The sequence below is a fragment of the Schistocerca cancellata genome, chromosome 9 (assembly GCF_023864275.1).
Source record: "Schistocerca cancellata isolate TAMUIC-IGC-003103 chromosome 9, iqSchCanc2.1, whole genome shotgun sequence".
Taxonomy (NCBI): Eukaryota; Metazoa; Arthropoda; class Insecta; order Orthoptera; family Acrididae; genus Schistocerca; species Schistocerca cancellata.
In genome coordinates, this window is record NC_064634.1 from 41038420 (window position 1) to 41056648 (window position 18229).

An 18229-nucleotide genomic window follows, 5' to 3' on the forward strand; every position below is an offset into this window, starting at 1 on the left:
AAAAAACATAAGAAACGTTTTAATCAAAATCTTTGAAAATAGTCACCAAACTTATTCATTTGTGTAGTTACTTTTACCACTCCTTTTCCTCACCCCTCGCTCTGCCCATAGTACAAGTTGTTAATGTGCAGCATGTGCAGAAACACTCAAAATGGTAGTGGCCAGTTATCATAGTGATGGAAGAAATTTTCATTCCGATTATGTAGTTGGTTTGGCAGGATGGAGGGGAGGTTATGACATAAAGTTGGTGTTCAACTGACTAAGCGCCAGTGTCCTTCGTTAAATTCCAAACCTTAACATAGCGTCCCTTGGAGAGATATCACGCAACACTGTTGATGGTGATCCGTACATAGTATGGGGTCTGCCACCATGTGCTTCCTTCTCATACTCAACAACTACTGTCTAAGAATTAATGTCATCGGTTAAACCTAAAGTCTCATCCCAATTACTGACAGAGTAAGGGTAGGTGACACTGAAATTGATGATCTGATTGTAGAGTAGGGATGCTTAGGTCAGCAGCGTTGCTTTCACCATCATTTTTCCCTTACTCATCATCATAATCATCAGTACCAGATTAAGTGTCAAATTTTTGGATAACATAAATTTCAAACCAACGTCTTTTGGTGGAAGGGTATGTGACATTGATGATGATGGTCTGCACCTACAGTGGATTGGAGATGATCATTCAGTAGCCGTCTTGTCACCCCAACGCTCGTAACTGGATTACCCACGAAACTTCACCCCTTTCTTCCAAAAGCTCCTTACTGAGGGTATGTTACATAGTTGATAGCGACCTTTCTCACCGTTCTTTCTTTCCTAGTAGCCCCCTATGCACCACGTGCCAAAAGTTCTGGCTTAAACTCTAAAACTCACCCCAGTGTCAAAACATAAAAATGACACTGAACTGCTATATGCATGACTCACGCTTTGCCCCAGAAGTGTGGCAGTAGGTCAGTAAAGAGAAAACATTTCCGTTTACATCGTTGAATAACTCGGCAAAATTCTAACAAACGTTGCCACACAGCATTTACATTCTTATTATTTGCACATCAACACTTTCGTTTTCATCTTTCCTTTATATCAGACTAAGAAAATCAGAAGTATGGAAACAGTGAATCATCACATCAGAGCAAATGTATACTAAACTACTCTGTTACCTTTAAAATGAAACCATCAGGCAGAGAGATACATTCTGAATGGCATAAATTCATATCACTTTTCATTATAGTTCCATTTCCATTAAAATATGACTACTATAATCCCTTTACAACGTAAGAAGTTTTCTATGAGGTTTTCTTTATTCCATTACGGTATGTCAATCATACTTATATCACGTGTTATCAGCACGAAGGATTATTGCAAAAATTTTCAAGACCAGTTTTAGAAACCCAACGAGAAAGGTAAAAAAATTTATGAGCATGTGATGTTATTTTCTTATGCTTTTAGTGTAATATTTCAGAACGATTCCAGACATGTTCCAGCAGCATAAAGCCAATATTAAGACATGCTGATAGTTCAAGGACAGTGCAAATACAGTCCACATAAGAATCAAAATAAAACTCAAAGGGTTACATCAATAAGAGTGTATCATGTACATTTTATTTATGGTAATTTGAAATAAAGCGTATAATTGTAAACTCATTTTATTGTTCGGGTTTTTAATTACTCAATATCAGTTTTTAAAAATCATAACAATGGCACATAGAGAAATTCAAAAAAAGTATGCTGTGCATTTACTGAGGTTTAAATTGACGATCCTACAAAGTCTGCTCAAAGCCTAAGCAGATGTGTGGGTTGTAGTAAAGCGACTTTATGCGCTTTTACACATCATTTCTTACAGCTAACAATAAGTTTACTAAAACAGGAAGATTATACACCTGCATTATTTAAACTCTTACACTGCATTTCAAGAGCTTACGTACACATAAAGCTCAAGTCTATTGTCACAGACCATTATTTTTATATAATAACCAACCAATCGTCACCTTAAAAGTTTGACACACGTTACACAGTAACATTACATGCAATCAAATGCAGTCTTTTGTAAATCGCCTGTGAACTCTAGAGACACAGACTGTCCCTCCATACCATTCAGTTTACCATAGCTTTACAGTAACGAGCTTACAAAAAATTGAGAAAACAGTATAAATTGTATTCAAGGTACTAAATCTGTAACTAACTTAAGAAATATTTGTAAGAAATATTGAAGAGGAACGTGCAAATCAGACAACTTTTACGACAGAGTCAGCAAGTTACGTACTTCTAAAAATGTTAAGTCAACATATTTCCTGCATCCACATCGCCCTCGGTTCTCGTTACCTCTGTTATATGTATCAGTTAAGAACCATGGAGGTAAGTAGTATACTCTGTAGCAGCCAAAAAACGCAAAGTGGCTGTATGATTGTCTTTGTGTGCAAAGGTATGAACATCAAATGAAGTTACAAGTATTCGTTTTGCTCTATAATCATTCATCCAAGACAGTTCTGAAACAAAGAAATATGCAACTTGACTTCGCTATGTAGTTTCCCCGTCACTTAGCGAGTAAAGATGCTATCATGGGTACTATGAAATTTATGCAAATGCATCAAATCATGTCTTCTAGGTTGAGCCTCGAAGTTCTTGCAGACATCAGAGGGAGCAACTTGCGAGACATTGTGGTATGTGCGTCTCAGTGATATTTACATCCGGAACAAGGAGTTGATTAAAGAAATGATACAAAAACACGTGAATAATAGATTCCACTATCGAGAATAGTAAAAATATGCTACAGAAAATGATCTTCATTAGTGGCAAAATATGTTCCATATTCACTTCTTAACAACAGACAGTAACAGAGGCCGAGATGTTGAGAATAATGATACCAACAAATACACAACAAAATGTTGCTGATGTGGTGCAGGTAGAAATTCAGCATTTTATATTTTATTAGGTGCTCACTGCCACTGAAAATTATGAAGTAACAATCAAGTTTATAAATAGCGCAGATGTCCCATTTAAATGGTATAGTTAATATTTGGAGGCATTCTTAATTGCTAGATCTATCCTGCTTACCTTGTAGATAAGAATAACTTTTAATTGTCTTTTGCAACTGAATATTATATTTGTCTATAATCATACTTGTTTCACTTAACCATTCTGGTATCTTCATTGGTCTACACAGGAAGTAAGTATTTACTTAACTATAAGCATTTTGTTTTTAGTTTTACATAGTAGAATTTTTAGGTCGACTTAAGATTTCATATTATTTATATATGATGTATTTGTTAAGTTAGCTTAGAAGTGTGTGTACAGTGCATTTCATATCTACAATAAGATATTTGTATGCAATATCTGTATTAAGTTAACGTACAAATGCTGCTAGGATGTATTACACATCTAGGATTGAAATATCTTTAAGTCATTTGAATGTTAAGTTTACCCAAAAGTGCTATCGCGAGACACTATATACTTCAACAAAAAAACAATGGTAGTCAAGTGCCGCGCGGGATTAGCCAAGCAGTCTAGGGGGGTTACGGTCATGGACTGTGCGGCTGGTCCCGGCGGAGGTTCGAGTCCTCCCTCGGGCATGGGTGTGTGTGTTTCTCCTTAGGATAATTTAGGTTAAGTAGTGTGTAAGCTTAGGGACTGATGACCTTAGCAGTTAAGTCCCATAAGATTTCACACAATTTTAATATTCAAGTTAACAATATTTCATTTATCTTATTTGTTTACTACTGAAGATACCAAAAAGCAATTGGATGGAAACAAAAATAAGCCTCAGTTTCAAAAGACAAGTAATAGTTATTGCACATCCACATCGACACAGAGTAAAGCGAAGTGGGTGTCAGAATGTACTTCTCTATCTACAACATAAGCGACAGGACAAAATGTTTTTCACTTGATATATGAGAAGTTTCAGTTCTGATTTTATTCTGACACTGCTCATGTCTTGACACTTCGTATTAATCAGTCCCATAGTCATGTGGAGTCATCAAAAATTATTCTTACGTAAAGAATATTTTTTTGTGGCACACACCAGATGTATGCCTAATTGGCGAGTGAGAAGTGAGACCTCATTATCTGGATGCTGTGCAGAATTTGTGGTAAGTGCGTTTGGAGGTGATCTAGTCACTGTACGGATTGTTACTACAATGTAGACTTCCACGGCCGGAAATATCATGTCCATTATAATTATCCGGGCTGTTATTCTGTGGTCGGTTGATGAATTCTGTGTCATTTCCCAACGTTGACTGTCAGTAGCGAGCCAGTGGGTCTGTTGTACCTTCCATCGAGCTACAGGCCCCCTTGAAGATGTCTCCCGCAGACGGGGACGAAACGTTGGGAATTGACACAGAATTCATCAACCGACCACGGCATAACAGCCCGGATAATTATAATGGACATGTACGGATTCTGTGAGGAAGGGAGGTCGTCCAGCAGTACCCTAGCTGGCAGCAGCAGCCGCATCGGCCGGGTCGTAGTGTATGAAGACGGGCTTGGTCTGGTGGTCTGTGACGGCTCCACGCAGGTACGGCGGCACCTGGGCGTCGTGGACCGCAGCGACGGGCACCGCGTCGTACAGCGACGCCCTCTGTGAGACGCTGAGTCCCCGCGGAGGCGCCTTGGCATCGGCGGCGGCGTCGGCGTCGGCGGCGTCGGCTGCCACAGGCTGCGCCACCTGCACCGCCACTGGGATGACCGGGTGGTGGAAGCTGTAGAAGAACCCGCCGTCCACCTGCGGCTGCGGCATCGCGGCGGCCTTGGGAGACGCCGCCTTGGCCTGGCGCCCCGGGTAGATGTACATGGCGCTGTACGACTCCGCTGGCCCGTCCTTCAGCGACACCACCGACCGCTGGTTTCCAGGAGTAGCTCTGTTGGCCTCTCCAGCCTCGGTCTCGGCCGCTGCCGCGTGTTCGTCTCTGGAGGAGCCGGCAGCCACCGTCTCCGCCACCAGCTCCTCTTTACTGGCACCAGATCCGCCCTCTGGAACTGCAACTTTACCTGCTTCGCCAGCAGGAGCTTCGAGTGATCTGGCCTTCGACGTAGCGCTCCTGCCGATCAGGTTGTTGAGAATGACTGCCTCCTTGCTCCCGGCCTGCCTGTAGGCTGGCGTGTCAGCTCTTCTGGCAATGTCCTGTAGGTACTGCATGGCCACAGGTGGGTACCCTCCGACGTTGGTGACGCCCGACGGGTGGCCGCCGTAATGCGTCGACTGGTCGCTGTAGGCAGTGCTCCCCTTGCTGTAGAAACCGCCTGAAACGTGGGGTGGGGCGACAGTTTGAGAGCTGACCCTAAAAATACTGTGGTCACTAACAGTACCGCGGCTTCCATCACCATCTGAGTCAACTTTGTAAAACAGTGCACCATACTTGTTGTGTGGGGTACTATAGGCAACATCATCCCCAACAACAACCGGCATTCTGCCTTCTGGGAAGTAGTTCCTAGTCGGCACCCTTTCATTATTTCGTCGTTGAGTATTCGCCATTATTCCAAAATGCGAGGAAGCTACAGAGCTGTCGTAGAACAATTGATACTGCCCTCCGTTCCCATTATTGTCTGTTCCGTTAAATGATGAATCTAGAGCCACCTGAGTCTCATTAACGTCAGAGTAGCTATTACCATTGTAATAAACTGGGTGCGGTACATAACGTGATCTGGAATGCTCCTGGGGCCTAGAGTATGCGTCTGAAGGTACTTGCTGATGATTATAAGGCTCCTGCAAATCACGTAGGTCGTATGCTCCCAGGTTACCTCCTTGCTGTGGATTTAGAGGTCTGACACCTGGTAACGAAGACTGCTCTCTATGGCCATTCGAGCGCCCTGCTTCGTTGTACACAGCATGTACAACCGCTTGCGTCTGATTAGAGTATGACGTAGTGGGTGGGTAGTAAACAGGGTGTGGAGAATCTTGTGAAGCAGAATTGACTGACGAGACAGAGTAATTATGAGAAATCTCTGCCTCGGTGGAAATCAAAGGACGATCGTCATATCTGTGGCTATGGCTGGACTGGCCTTTCCTGGAGGTATCCATTCCTTTATTCTCAACATATGTGAAATGCGGTCTGTAGGTACCTCTGTTTCCATTATAACTTGTCGAAAAGCCTCGATTGATAATTGGTTCTTCTCCAGGGAGAGCAGCGCCACCCCCCTGCCTAGACGTCTCTGACACTCCACTGTGCCTTGTAGGATAGCTCAAGTCTGGCAGTACCACTCCAGCTTTGTAGAACGTCTTTCGCCTATTACCAGAATCCGAGGTCACCACATCTGCTGCTAACATAGATCGACCATGATGGCTCTTGGCCCCACCAATTTTGTGGAGGAACTGGAATTCCCTTTCCGCCGCCCTCTGGAGATCATCCGTGTCATCATCATTACGCCTCAAAGCTCGCGACGAGTTGAAAATTTCCTGTATCAGGTACGACTCTGGGAAATTTCTGGCCATCTTCTCGGGGTCGCGTTCTTTGATGTAGTCGTATATAGTTACCCTGCCCCTTCTAGCCCGCCGAGTAGCAGTCGCAGTGTGATTCTGCTGGGCGGCGACGTCGGAAGTGCTCGTATTTTGCAGCGCTGAACGCACATGTTTCGCCGAAGGCTTCTCGTCATCGTTTTCACTGATAGTATTGTCTCCGGTTGCGCTGTCCGCATACACGATGATGAAGCGCTGCGCAGAATCAGCGTCGTGACCGAGAACATCTCTTCCAGAGCTCACTAGGGCCTCCGAGGAGTCGCTGGTGTTTTGGCGATCGCCGATCGTAGATCCTGAAAATATTTGTCTTTGTCGGCATGCTTGTCCGTACTGGAGAGACTCCTCCCTTAGCTGAGTGGCTCACATGCACTGCCATCCTCTAGCTGAGCTAACAGTTCTCACATCACCTTCTTTGTACATGCAGAGTAGCAGAGTGAGTGATAACTTACAAATAAAATAGGGATGCGCCCTGAAGAGAGAGGTAAACAGAGAAGCTAAACACGTAAACAGGCGACTGAGGTGTCGTCGGCATGCTGTTACCACACGTACATGCAATCGAGGACTGATCCTCAAAAAGTCTTTCAGCATTTGAAAGCCAGTAGACAGTGGGCGAATCTAAAAGCACCAAGGAAGTGGAAATGCCCAGAGACAAAAAGGAAATGAACTTGTGGATAAAAATTGTACCTGGATAAAATTTACAGTAGATCGTATGGATTACAGGTTTTCGAGATAGCAGCTGATTGAGTTCCCAACCGCCTCACCTCCGGAAATCCTACATACCCAATAAACTTCATCAGCGAAATCACACCGTGTCCCTGCTCATCGAGGAAGGTGGCACTGTGTTTAAGACACTGGAGTCGCATTTGAGAGGAAGGTGGTTCAAACCGTCACCAAACAATTCGTTGGTGGTCTCCCAAAATCGTTTAACCCAAATGCCGGAATGGTTCGTTTGATAAAGGAACAACAAATTTCGATTTTCCATCGTTCTCCCAACCGATCTCGTGCTCCGTCTCTAACTACATCGGTGGGAAAACACGTTTCCTTCATTCCTTCTTCCTCATTTCTCATCCAACCTGAGCCTTCTTCTCTTCCCCTCCACACACCACATATCATTTCCCGACGTAGCTTTAACCAACTCCCGCTTCCTAATTCAGAAATCCTTAGCGAAATCTATCCTTCATTTCGCCTATAGTTCATTTTCCCTCCCGTTCGTAAAAAAGGTCTCCGTCTCTCGTTACTCATATACAACTGCCACTGCACTTCTAATATTCGTAATATTATCACGTATAACTCCAACTGTCCCACAAAACCTATATCAGTATTCTGCTATCCATATTACTATACATCCTGCGTGCCCACTCACTGATCCTTTTATGTATGCCAGTATCTGCTGCGATCGTAGATGACGTCGATCAACCTTTGCTCTCGATCGTGCAACTGGATTAGCCCTTTTACAGTCCTTTGGAGATCATCTGGGTCGTAATCACAATGCACGTCATCTGTCGTCCAGTTACAAATCTCATCCACCAGGAGTAATTTCTGGTCATCGTCAGCAATGCCTAGCCCTCTAATCCTGACTTGGTTCTATTCGTCAACACATTTTACATACATCTATTTCTTATTTTTAACTACATTTTAATCTTCTGCTGTCGTAATTTATAAAAATATGTAGACTGAAGCTCGCTTTATGACGTCTGACAGCCCATTCACACCCTAATGGAGGAATGAAACGATTTTCTTCTTCTCTTCTTCTTCTTCTTCTTCTTCTTGTTCTTTCAGAATGCTAAGCCAGGTCTCTGTAGCTTCCTTACAGTCTTACCTAAGAAAACGTTTCGTATCCTAATATCATACCTGATTAAGTGACCAACAAGCTTTGTTTTGCGTTGGCCTATAACTTTGAGTAGTAGTTTATTCTCTCCTATTTTCTGTAGAACTATCTCACTTGTTTTTCTGTCCCCAGCTAGTTCTGATCCAGCTAGTTCTTGTAATTCTGCTCCAGAACAAGATTTCTCCGCATCTTCAAAGTGAGCGTTCCCGTTCTTTGCTAACGCCCAGATTTCACATCTGTATGTCAGGACACTCCGCACAAAGGTCTTCACAAATCTTTTCGTAGTGAGGAAGCTGATGTGCTTCTGCGGTAGAAGGTTCTTCTTATTTTGAAAGGAGCTCTTGGACAGTGTTATTCTTCTCTTGATTTCCTTGAGGCAGCTATTTTTTTCCTACACAATGCTACCGAGATAGCGAAACTCAGTTAATTCGTCGAGTTGCTCACTACCTATTTTGATGCCAGTCCTGTCCCGATCTCCTTTCTCGTTTATAACCATGACTTTTGTCTTCTCGGTATTTGGTATGAAGTGATCAACAAAAAAAAGTTTCTGATACACTTTTGGAGATTAATAACATTGAAGGCCAGTTACCATTGCTCTGTACAAGAAGCAAGATCTTAATATGGCTATAGTGCCTTAATGAATGCAAAAGATGAAGGAAAAGCTAGAGAAAATAGTTCGCATAATCCAGTAATTTGAAACAAATGTGCTATCTAGACAAATTGCATTGCAGCATAGTCAAAGCTCTTCATATTAATTGTTCACCTGTTACTTAGAGCACAAACACACACAAATACAAGCGGCCTCTTAACGTAATTAATGAAAAATTGGTTTTCAGTGAGATTTTTGGGCTATTGCTAAAGTAAGAAAAGGTCAGAAAGAGAATACATACACTGAAATTGCACATAAAGCTCAATATGAAGCTTGAACATTTACAAAGAAACACAAACATGCGCTCATTAAATATTAAAATATATAGTTATTTTTCACACCAATACCAACATGCTGCGCACACACATATATATATACATATACATGCATTTTCATCTCACCTGTTTCGGTTAACATCGTCCATATCGATACTGCTAATAGGTTTACCTGTTAAAAGTATATAAAAAAGGAGAATTATGTGGTTCAGAACATTACACGTGTTCCAACTGTTCATCTTAGACAAATTTTAGTGAGTGATGGTAGCCGTGAATCTCGTCATATTTCGGCTCCGCGTAGGTGCAAAGGAAGATGGAATAGTATGTTCAAAAGAAACAAAAATTGAACGTCCATATTTATTGACTAGCGAAATAAAGCTAAGAAATCAATGACGAGCGAACAGTAGCCAAACAGCATTAATCACCGAAAACAAGGTTTTATCGCTTCACCTCTAATGAAGAGCCTAAGTTAATATACCACGTAGTTTTATCAAAGTTTGGTTATCTATTATCTGTTGTGGAGCCATCGTATAACTGTTTCATGAATCGATACCACAACATGTTTCGGGACTAAGTTATCCCATTATCAAGTGCTTATAATTGCTAAGACACTAGGAAATGTTCACTTTAGATCTATGTCGTAACTGTGCAAAACCCGAACGAAAAGATTTTGTATTGTAACGCAGTGAAGGTTACATTTATTAATGTTGCTCGGTCTGTAGTAGAAATGAATTTATGACTTAAAAAGCAGAATGTAGGAGAACTAAGCACACTGCCATGCACTGGGAAAATAAACTCAAAATGAGATGAATTCCAGTTTCCTAGAAGCTTTGACAACTGATCTTTTTCTCCTAGTCTTCTCGTTATACATCTTCTTATTAGAAACATTTGCCATTTTTCTCTTGGGACACCCGTACATTCCTCGGCCTCCCTAAACTTTATCTCCCTTCTGATGTACGAGTATACCGTAAGATTTTAAAAGGCATTTGTTGACTACTCAGTCTGTTAATATGTTCATTCCATTTTCTTTCTTTCTCTTGAAGTTCAATTCATTCCTAATACCAACAGCTGTAGTTTTCTTGAAGCTACAGCATCGCCTGCGAACACATACACGCACGGTTGCGATCGTATTTGCCAGTACAGAAATTAATGTTACCATTAAGAAATATTCTCTGCACAACGTAGTCTTTTATACTTGTCCATGATGAAGATGCACGTCCGCCCCATGTCCGAAACTCATTGCAGCTGACTGAGCACATACAGGGTATGCTACCATCGGGTGACAATTACATTGTTGACAATGCTCTCGATACAACGCCGGTACCTTTAAATAACAGTGTAATCCTTTCATACGTAGTTTCAAACAAATACCTCTTAAGGTTGTAGTTCCTATAATAACCTCATTGGTTGATATCAAAAATCACTAATAAATGCAAATGAATGTGCAGAAAATGTTTCCCAACAGCATTTTGTCCTCCTCTGGTCTTTTAAGAAGTATTACGGCTAACAGTTTTGGGAGTATGCGTTATACAAAAGGTAAAACCTTTCCTCTTCCGCATCCCTTCCCCATCGCCCATCCTGTAACAGAATTCCGTTCCTGTTTCATTCTGTAATAACCGTATTTAGCTGTCCATAGCTGACTCCCCGTATGGGGTTTTACTGCCATCAGTTTCATGGTTTATTTCAAAATCTTCAGCTCGAAATGCGATAATGTGAATATCGGTGGTCGGTGGTCGATGCCAGTTTGATTTGAGATCTGAGAAGAATGATTCCAAAGCACTTTAATCGCACAGTGAAGAATATAGTTCTTAGAGTAGAATGACGGAGGCTGTGTCGGACCAGTATTTCGTCAGAAAGGTGAGAGAACAGCCCTCGAGAAGCAATGATCCGTGTTCCCATCAGACAACCTACTTTTAGGTCGATTCACACTTGCCGAAACACAACGAGACGGAACGAAAAACCAACATGGCGACGTTCACGCAGGCCGTTAACGGAACGGAACGGGACGAGACGCAACAGAACATCAAGCTCAAGGTTTAACGGTGCTGTGAGGGTATTGGATTTCGTGCTTTTGTCTCTCCTTAACATTTATTTTATTATTTTTCTTTGTTTTGTAACATACAGCAAATATTCTATAATGACTTGGACATCTTTTATAGAGTGTTCTTCCACAAGAGAGATACCTGAAAGTGAAAAATGATTTAGGTTTTACACTAACTGAATAGAGCTAATACCCACATTGTAGATAAACAAGAACATAAATTGATGAATCAGTTTCTGTCAAATAACTTTTTTGAAGATGTAACTCAGCTGTACTGAAGGAGAAAGATATTTTTGTTTCTGGCGTTATTTGGTATGTTGTTGTTGTTATTGTGGTCTTCAGTCCTGAGACTGGTTTGATGCAGCTCTCCATGCTATTCTATCCTGTGCAAGCTTCTTCATCTCCCAGTACCTACTGCAGCCTACATCCTTCTGAATCTGCTTAGTGCATTCATCTCTTGGTCTCCCTCTACGATTTTTACCCTCCAGTACTAAACTGGTGATCCCTTGATGCCTCAGAACATGTCCTACCAACCGATCCCTTCTTCTAGTCAAGTTGTGCCACAAATTCCTCTTCTCCCCAATTCTATTCAATACCTCCTCATTAGTTACGTGATCTACCCATCTAATCTTCAGCATTCTTCTATAGCACCACATTTCGAAAGCTTCTATTCTCTTCTTGTCTAAACTATTTATCGTCCACGTTTCACTTCCATACATGGCTACACTCCATACAAATACTTTCAGAAACGACTGGATGAGTTGAACGGGTCCATGTACTCCATCATAAAAATTGTTTCATTTGTTTGAAATTGTGTATTGTCGTTAGCAAATGAAAGTAGACGGTTTGAAATGTTGTTTCACTTCCTACCGGTTATGATAGAAAATTGATCAGGAACATCCCTTACGAAGTTTTCTTAGACCATTAATAAACTAGTTTTTTAATTCGGAAATTATATTCATACTTTCTGTATTACAAAAATGGTTAAAATTGCTCTGAGCACTATGCGACTTAACTTCTGAGGTCATCAGTTGCCTAGAAATTAGAAGTAATTAAACCTAACTAACCTAAGGACATCACACACATCCATGCCCGAGGCAGGATTCGAACCTAGCGGTCGCTCGGTTCCAGACTGTAGCACCTAGAACCGCACGGCCAATCCGGCCGGCTTTCTGTATTACACATGCTATCTCATAACCTCACAATCGACGTTCGGTACTTGGTTAAGCGAACTGATGTTCATGTTGATTTTCCGTCCAGTATGAACACTCCATTATTTATCTGTGCCGTCGCATCACGTTCCGTTCCGTTCTCTTGACATGTCCTTGAACAAATCTCCTGTATTTGACCAGGATTTGGCCAGCAATAAAAAGAGCACCGTTCGCGAAATAAGAGTTGCTTTAGATTCCCCGTCTGTAAAAGAACTCTTAGCTGCTAAAAATGTTGCAAGTAAGCTTGTATGCAAAATTAAGGACGAAAGTAACTTTCGCATGATGTGCCACTACTGAGCACCATGACTCGATGAAACCTGTACCATACACGAAAGGAACGGTTACACTATAGCACAGTAGGTGACTGAAAAAAATACTCAATGAGACGAACAGAAGTGACACTTTGATCCAAAGACAACAATTGTAGTGAAGTCATCGCGATGGTTTGCTGGACATAGCCCGCATCTTGTGGTCGTGCGGTAGCGTTCTCGCTTCCCACGCCCGGGTTCCCGGGTTCGATTCCCGGCGGGGTCAGGGATTTTCTCTGCCTCGTGATGGCTGGGTGTTGTGTGCTGTCCTTAGGTTAGTTAGGTTTAAGTAGTTCTAAGTTCTAGGGGACTTATGACCACAGCAGTTGAGTGCCATAGTGCTCAGAGCCATTTGAACCATTTTTTTGTTTGCTGGCCATCGCAAAAGGTGGGACGACATAGTTCTCTATAGGGTGCTTGGTCACCACGGAACGGCAATGCATGTCCTGCAAAGTGTTCCCATGCTGGCCACAAGGTTGATAAGGACTTCCTGTGGCAGGACGTTCCGTCCTCCACCAACGCGGTTTACAACTGCTGGCTGGTCGCTGTACGTATAGACGCGCTGCAATACGTCATCACGATGCACACCACACGTGATGTATGGGTTTTAACTATGGCGAACGGGCAGGCGAGTCCATTCGCTGAATATCCTCTCGTTGCGAGAGCTCCTCCATCTACGAAGTCCGACCCAGTCGCCCACCTTCATCCATAAAAATGAAGTCAGGACCAAATGCACCCCTAAAAAGAAGCACATGGAGTAGGCCGACGAGTGTCCGATGTTCAAAGGTTTGAAGGATACTACGCCTATGCAACATTATACAGGGTGTTTCAAAAATGACCGGTATATTTGAAACGGCAATAAAAACTAAACGAGCAGCGATAGAAATACACCGTTTGTTGCAATATGCTTGGGACAACAGTACATTTTCAGGCAGACAAACTTTCGAAATTACAGTAGTTACAATTTTCAACAACAGATGGCGCTGCAAGTGATGTGAAAGACATAGAAGACAATGCAGTCTGTGGGTGCGCCATTCTGTACGTCGTCTTTCTGCTGTAAGCGTGTGCTGTTCACAACGTGCAAGTGTGCTGTGGACAACATGGTTTATTCCTTAGAACAGAGGATTTTTCTGGTGTTGGAATTCCACCGCCTAGAACACAGTGTTGTTGCAACAAGACGAAGCTTTCAACGGAGGTTTAATGTAACCAAAGGACCGAAAAGCGATACAATAAAGGATCTGTTTGAAAAATTTCAACGGACTGGGAACGTGATGTATGAACGTGCTGGAAAGGTAGGGCGACCGCGTACGGCAACCACAGAGGGCAACGCGCAGTTAGTGCAGCAGGTGATCCAACAGCGGCCTCGGGTTTCCGTCAGCCGTGTTGCAGCTGCGGTCCAAATGACGCCAACGTCCACGTATCGTCTCATGCGCCAGAGTTTACATCTCTATCCATACAAAATTCAAACGCGGCAACCCCTCAGCGCCGCTACCATTGCTGCACGAGAGACATTCGCTAACGATATAGTGCACAGGATTGATGACGGCGATATGGCTGTGGGCAGCATTTGGTTTACTGACAAAGCTTATTTTTACCTGGACGGCTTCGTCAATAAACAGAACTGGCGCATATGGGGAACCGAAAAGCCCCATGTTGCAGTCCCCTCGTCCCTGCATCCTCAAAAAGTACTGGTCTGGGCCGCCATTTCTTCCAAAGGAATCATTGGCCCATTTTTCAGATCCGAAACGATTACTGCATCACGCTATCTGGACATTCTTCGTGAATTTGTGGCGGCACAAACTGCCTTAGATGACAATGCGAACACCTCGTAGTTTATGCAAGATGGTGCCCGGCCACATCGCACGGCCGACGTCTTTAATTTCCTGAATGAATATTTCGATGATCGTGTGATTGCTTTGGGCTATCCGAAACATACAGGAGGCGGCTTGGATTGGCCTCCCTATTCGCCAGACATGAACCCCTGTGACTTCTTTCTGTGGGGACACTTGAAAGACCAGGTGTACCGCCAGAATCCAGAAACAATTGAACAGCTGAAGCAGTACATCTCATCTGCATGTGAAGCCATTCCGCCAGACACGTACTATAGAGTTTCCCAGACTCCAGCGCCATCTGTTGTTGACAATTGTAACTACTGTAATTTCGAAAGTTTGTCTGCCTGAAAATGTACTGTTGTCCCAAGCATATTGCAACAAACGGTGTATTTCTATCGCTGCTCGTTTAGTTTGTATTGCCGTTTCAAATATACCGGACATTTCTGAAACACCCTGTATCTCCTCACACCATAACAACTGGAGCAACAAAATGATCGTGTTTGATACTGCTGGACGTACCCTCATATGGTGACACGTGGGAACACACAATGCGCCCAGGAACATAGTCGAACATGATCATTTAGTACGTGCAGATGTAATGGGGTGGAGGTGCATAATGCTACATGAGAGTATTGACCTTCAGATATTTGAACAAGGTACACACACCGAGCAATGCCTTTTGCACGTATGCATTTCACCGAGACTTCATTGTTATGTATGGCAGTCCGCGATCACATCGAACAGCGCAGGTGGTGGAACTGTTGCGAACGAGAGCATATTCGGAGAACGGTCAGCCAGTTCCCCAGACTTAAATCCCCCTGAGCACGTGTGGGATGCGTTGGTATGACGTAAGGCAGACCTGGGCAAAGTGGCCATCTCGGGCAAAGTCACAACTGGCCACTTTGCCGACAGCATCTCGCCTGAACAACCCAAACTTATTCTGCCTAGAGGGCCCAGTCACCCCCTGAAGCCTACCCTGTCTACTGTGTCGCTCCACAACAACAATTTATGTGGATTTTACTTATCCTAACGTAAAGTCAGTGGTCAGTTCATGTACACTACTGGCCATTAAAATTGGTACACCAAGAAGATAACGTGCTACAGACGCGAAATTTAACCGACAGGAAGAAGATGCTGTGATATGCAAATGATCAGCTTTTTAGAGCATGGACACAAGGTTGGCGCCGGTTGCGACACATACAAGGTGCTGACGTGAGGAAAGTTTCCAACCGATTTCTCATACACAAACAGCAGTTGACCGGCGTTGACTGATGAAACGTTGTTGTGATGCCTCGTGTAAGGAGGAGATATGCGTACCATCACGTTTCCGACTTTGATAAAGGTCGGATTGTAGCCTATCACGATTGCGGTTTATCGTATCGCGACATTGGGGCTCGCGTTGGTCGAGATACAATCACTGTTAGCAGAATATGGAGTCGGTGGGTTCAGGAGGGTAATACGGAACGCCTTGCTGGATCCCAACGGCCTCGTTCCACTAGCAGTCGAGATGACAGACATCTTATCCGCATGGCTGTAACGGATCGTGCAGCCACGTCTCGATCACTGAGTCAACAGATGGGGACGTTTGCAAGACAACAACCATCTGCACGAACAGTTCGACGACGTTTGCAACAGCATGGACTCTCAGCTCGGAGACCATGGCTGCGGTTACCCTTGACGCTGCATCACAGACAGGAGCGCCTGCGATGGTGTACTCAACGACGAACCTGGGTGCACGAAAGGCACAACGTCATTTTTTTGGATGAATCCAAGTTCTGTTTACAGCATCATGATGGTCGCATCCGTGTTTGGCGACATCGCGGTGAACGCACATCGGAAGCGTGTATTCGTCATCGCCATACTGGCGTATGACCCGGCGTGATTGTATGGAGTGCCATTGGTTACACGCCTCGGTCACCTCTTGATCGCATTGACGGCACTTTGAACAGTGTACGCTACATTTCAGATGAGTTACGACCCGTGGCTCTAGACTTCATTCCATCCCTGCGAAACGCTACATTTGAGCAGGATAATGCACGACCGCATGTTACAGGTCCTATACGGGCCTTTCTGGATACAGAAAATGTTCGACTGCTGCCCTGGCCAGCATATTCTCCAGATCTCTCACCAATTGAAAACGTCTGGTCAATGGTGGCCGAGCAGCTGGCTCGTCACAATACGCCAGTCACTACTCTTGATGAACTGTGGTATCGTGTTGAAGCTGCATGGGCAGCTGTACCTGTACACGCCATCCAAGCTCTGTTTGACTCAATGCCCAGGCGTATCAAGACCGTTATTACGGCCAGAGGTGGTTGTTCTGGGTACTGATGTCTCAGGATCTATGCACCCAAATTGCGTGAAAATGTAATCACATGTCAGTTCTAGTATAATATATTTGTCCAGTGAATACCCGTTTATCACCTGCATTTGTTCTTGGTGTAGCAATTTTAATGGCCAGTAATGTACAGCATGTTCCATTGTGATACCCGATTCGAATTACAGTTTTCACAAGTAAAAGGCATACTGTGTTCCTTAACTCACAGAGTTCTTGAGCCGAGATGCGGCACAATTGGAACTATTACACTATTCTTCAGGCCTTGAGTTTGATTTATTTATTTATTTATTTATTTATTTATTTATTTTTTTTTTTTGCAGTACATGCACTCTGTGTCTTCATCGTTATCGTTAAAGAGACTCCTCCTAAGATTGCATTTCCTGCTTTTTGCAATTTCCTATCTTTCGCTCGCTCTCTTTTTCTTGTCTTTTTTTCTTTGCTGCTTCTACGTCATTGTTATAAGGAACTGCTATAAGTATCGCCACGTGGGCCCCTCTTCTGGTCGCTACTTTTGCGTTTTCGCCCTGGACAAGTAGCCAGGATCTACCTTCGATGTGGCCACTTTGCCCGCATTGACGTGTAAAAGAACTGTTATCTGCTAAAAATGTTGCAAGTAAGCTTGTATGCAAAATTAAGGACGAAAGTAACTTTCGCATGATGTGCCACTTCTGAGCACCATGACTCGATGAAACCTGCGATTACGCAGAAGCTGTGCACGCTCTAATACTATGACCGAACTTTTAATAACCAAAGTAGGATTATGGAATAAAGATATCACATTTTCAAGACAATTTATTCAAAAAGGCGTAACTGACATGCTCTCTCAACAATAAATACACTAATGGCCATTAAAATTGATACACCAAGAAGAATGGCAGATGATCAACGGGTATTCGTTGGACAAATATATTATACTAGAAATGACATGTTATTTCATTTTGGCGCAATTTGGGTGCACAGATCCTGAGACATCAGTACCCAGAACGACCACCTCTGGCCGTAATAACGGCCTTGATACGCCTGGGCATTGAGTCAAACAGAGCTTGGATGGCGTATACAGGTACAGCTGCCCATGCAGCTTCAACACGATACCACAGTTCATCAAGAGTAGTGACTGCCGTATTGTGACGAGCCAGCTGCTCGGCCACCTTTGACCAGACGTTTTCAATTGGTGAGAGATCTGGAGAATGTGCTGGCCAGGGCAGCAGTCGAACATTTTCTGTATCCAGAAAGGCCCGTATAGGACCTGTAACATGCGGTCGTGCATTATCCTGCTCAAATGTAGGGTTTCGCCGGGATGGAATG

At 43.3% G+C, this 18229-nt stretch overlaps 1 protein-coding gene across 2 annotated transcripts in view; it reads right to left on the bottom strand.

Moving 5' to 3' along the window:
• Positions 1 to 2721: 2721 nt before the first annotated feature.
• The window catches only part of LOC126100099 (uncharacterized), a 148179-nt gene continuing 132671 nt past the window's right edge, over positions 2722 to 18229 (bottom strand). The window contains exon 6 of one of the 2 annotated variants that reach the window (XM_049910613.1): positions 2722 to 5232. In XM_049910613.1, the coding sequence (XP_049766570.1) occupies positions 4424 to 5232 (809 nt within the window). In that variant the 3' untranslated portion in view covers positions 2722 to 4423. Of the gene's footprint in view, positions 6739 to 18229 lie in introns of both variants that reach the window. The other variant, XM_049910612.1, reaches the window with a different exon arrangement.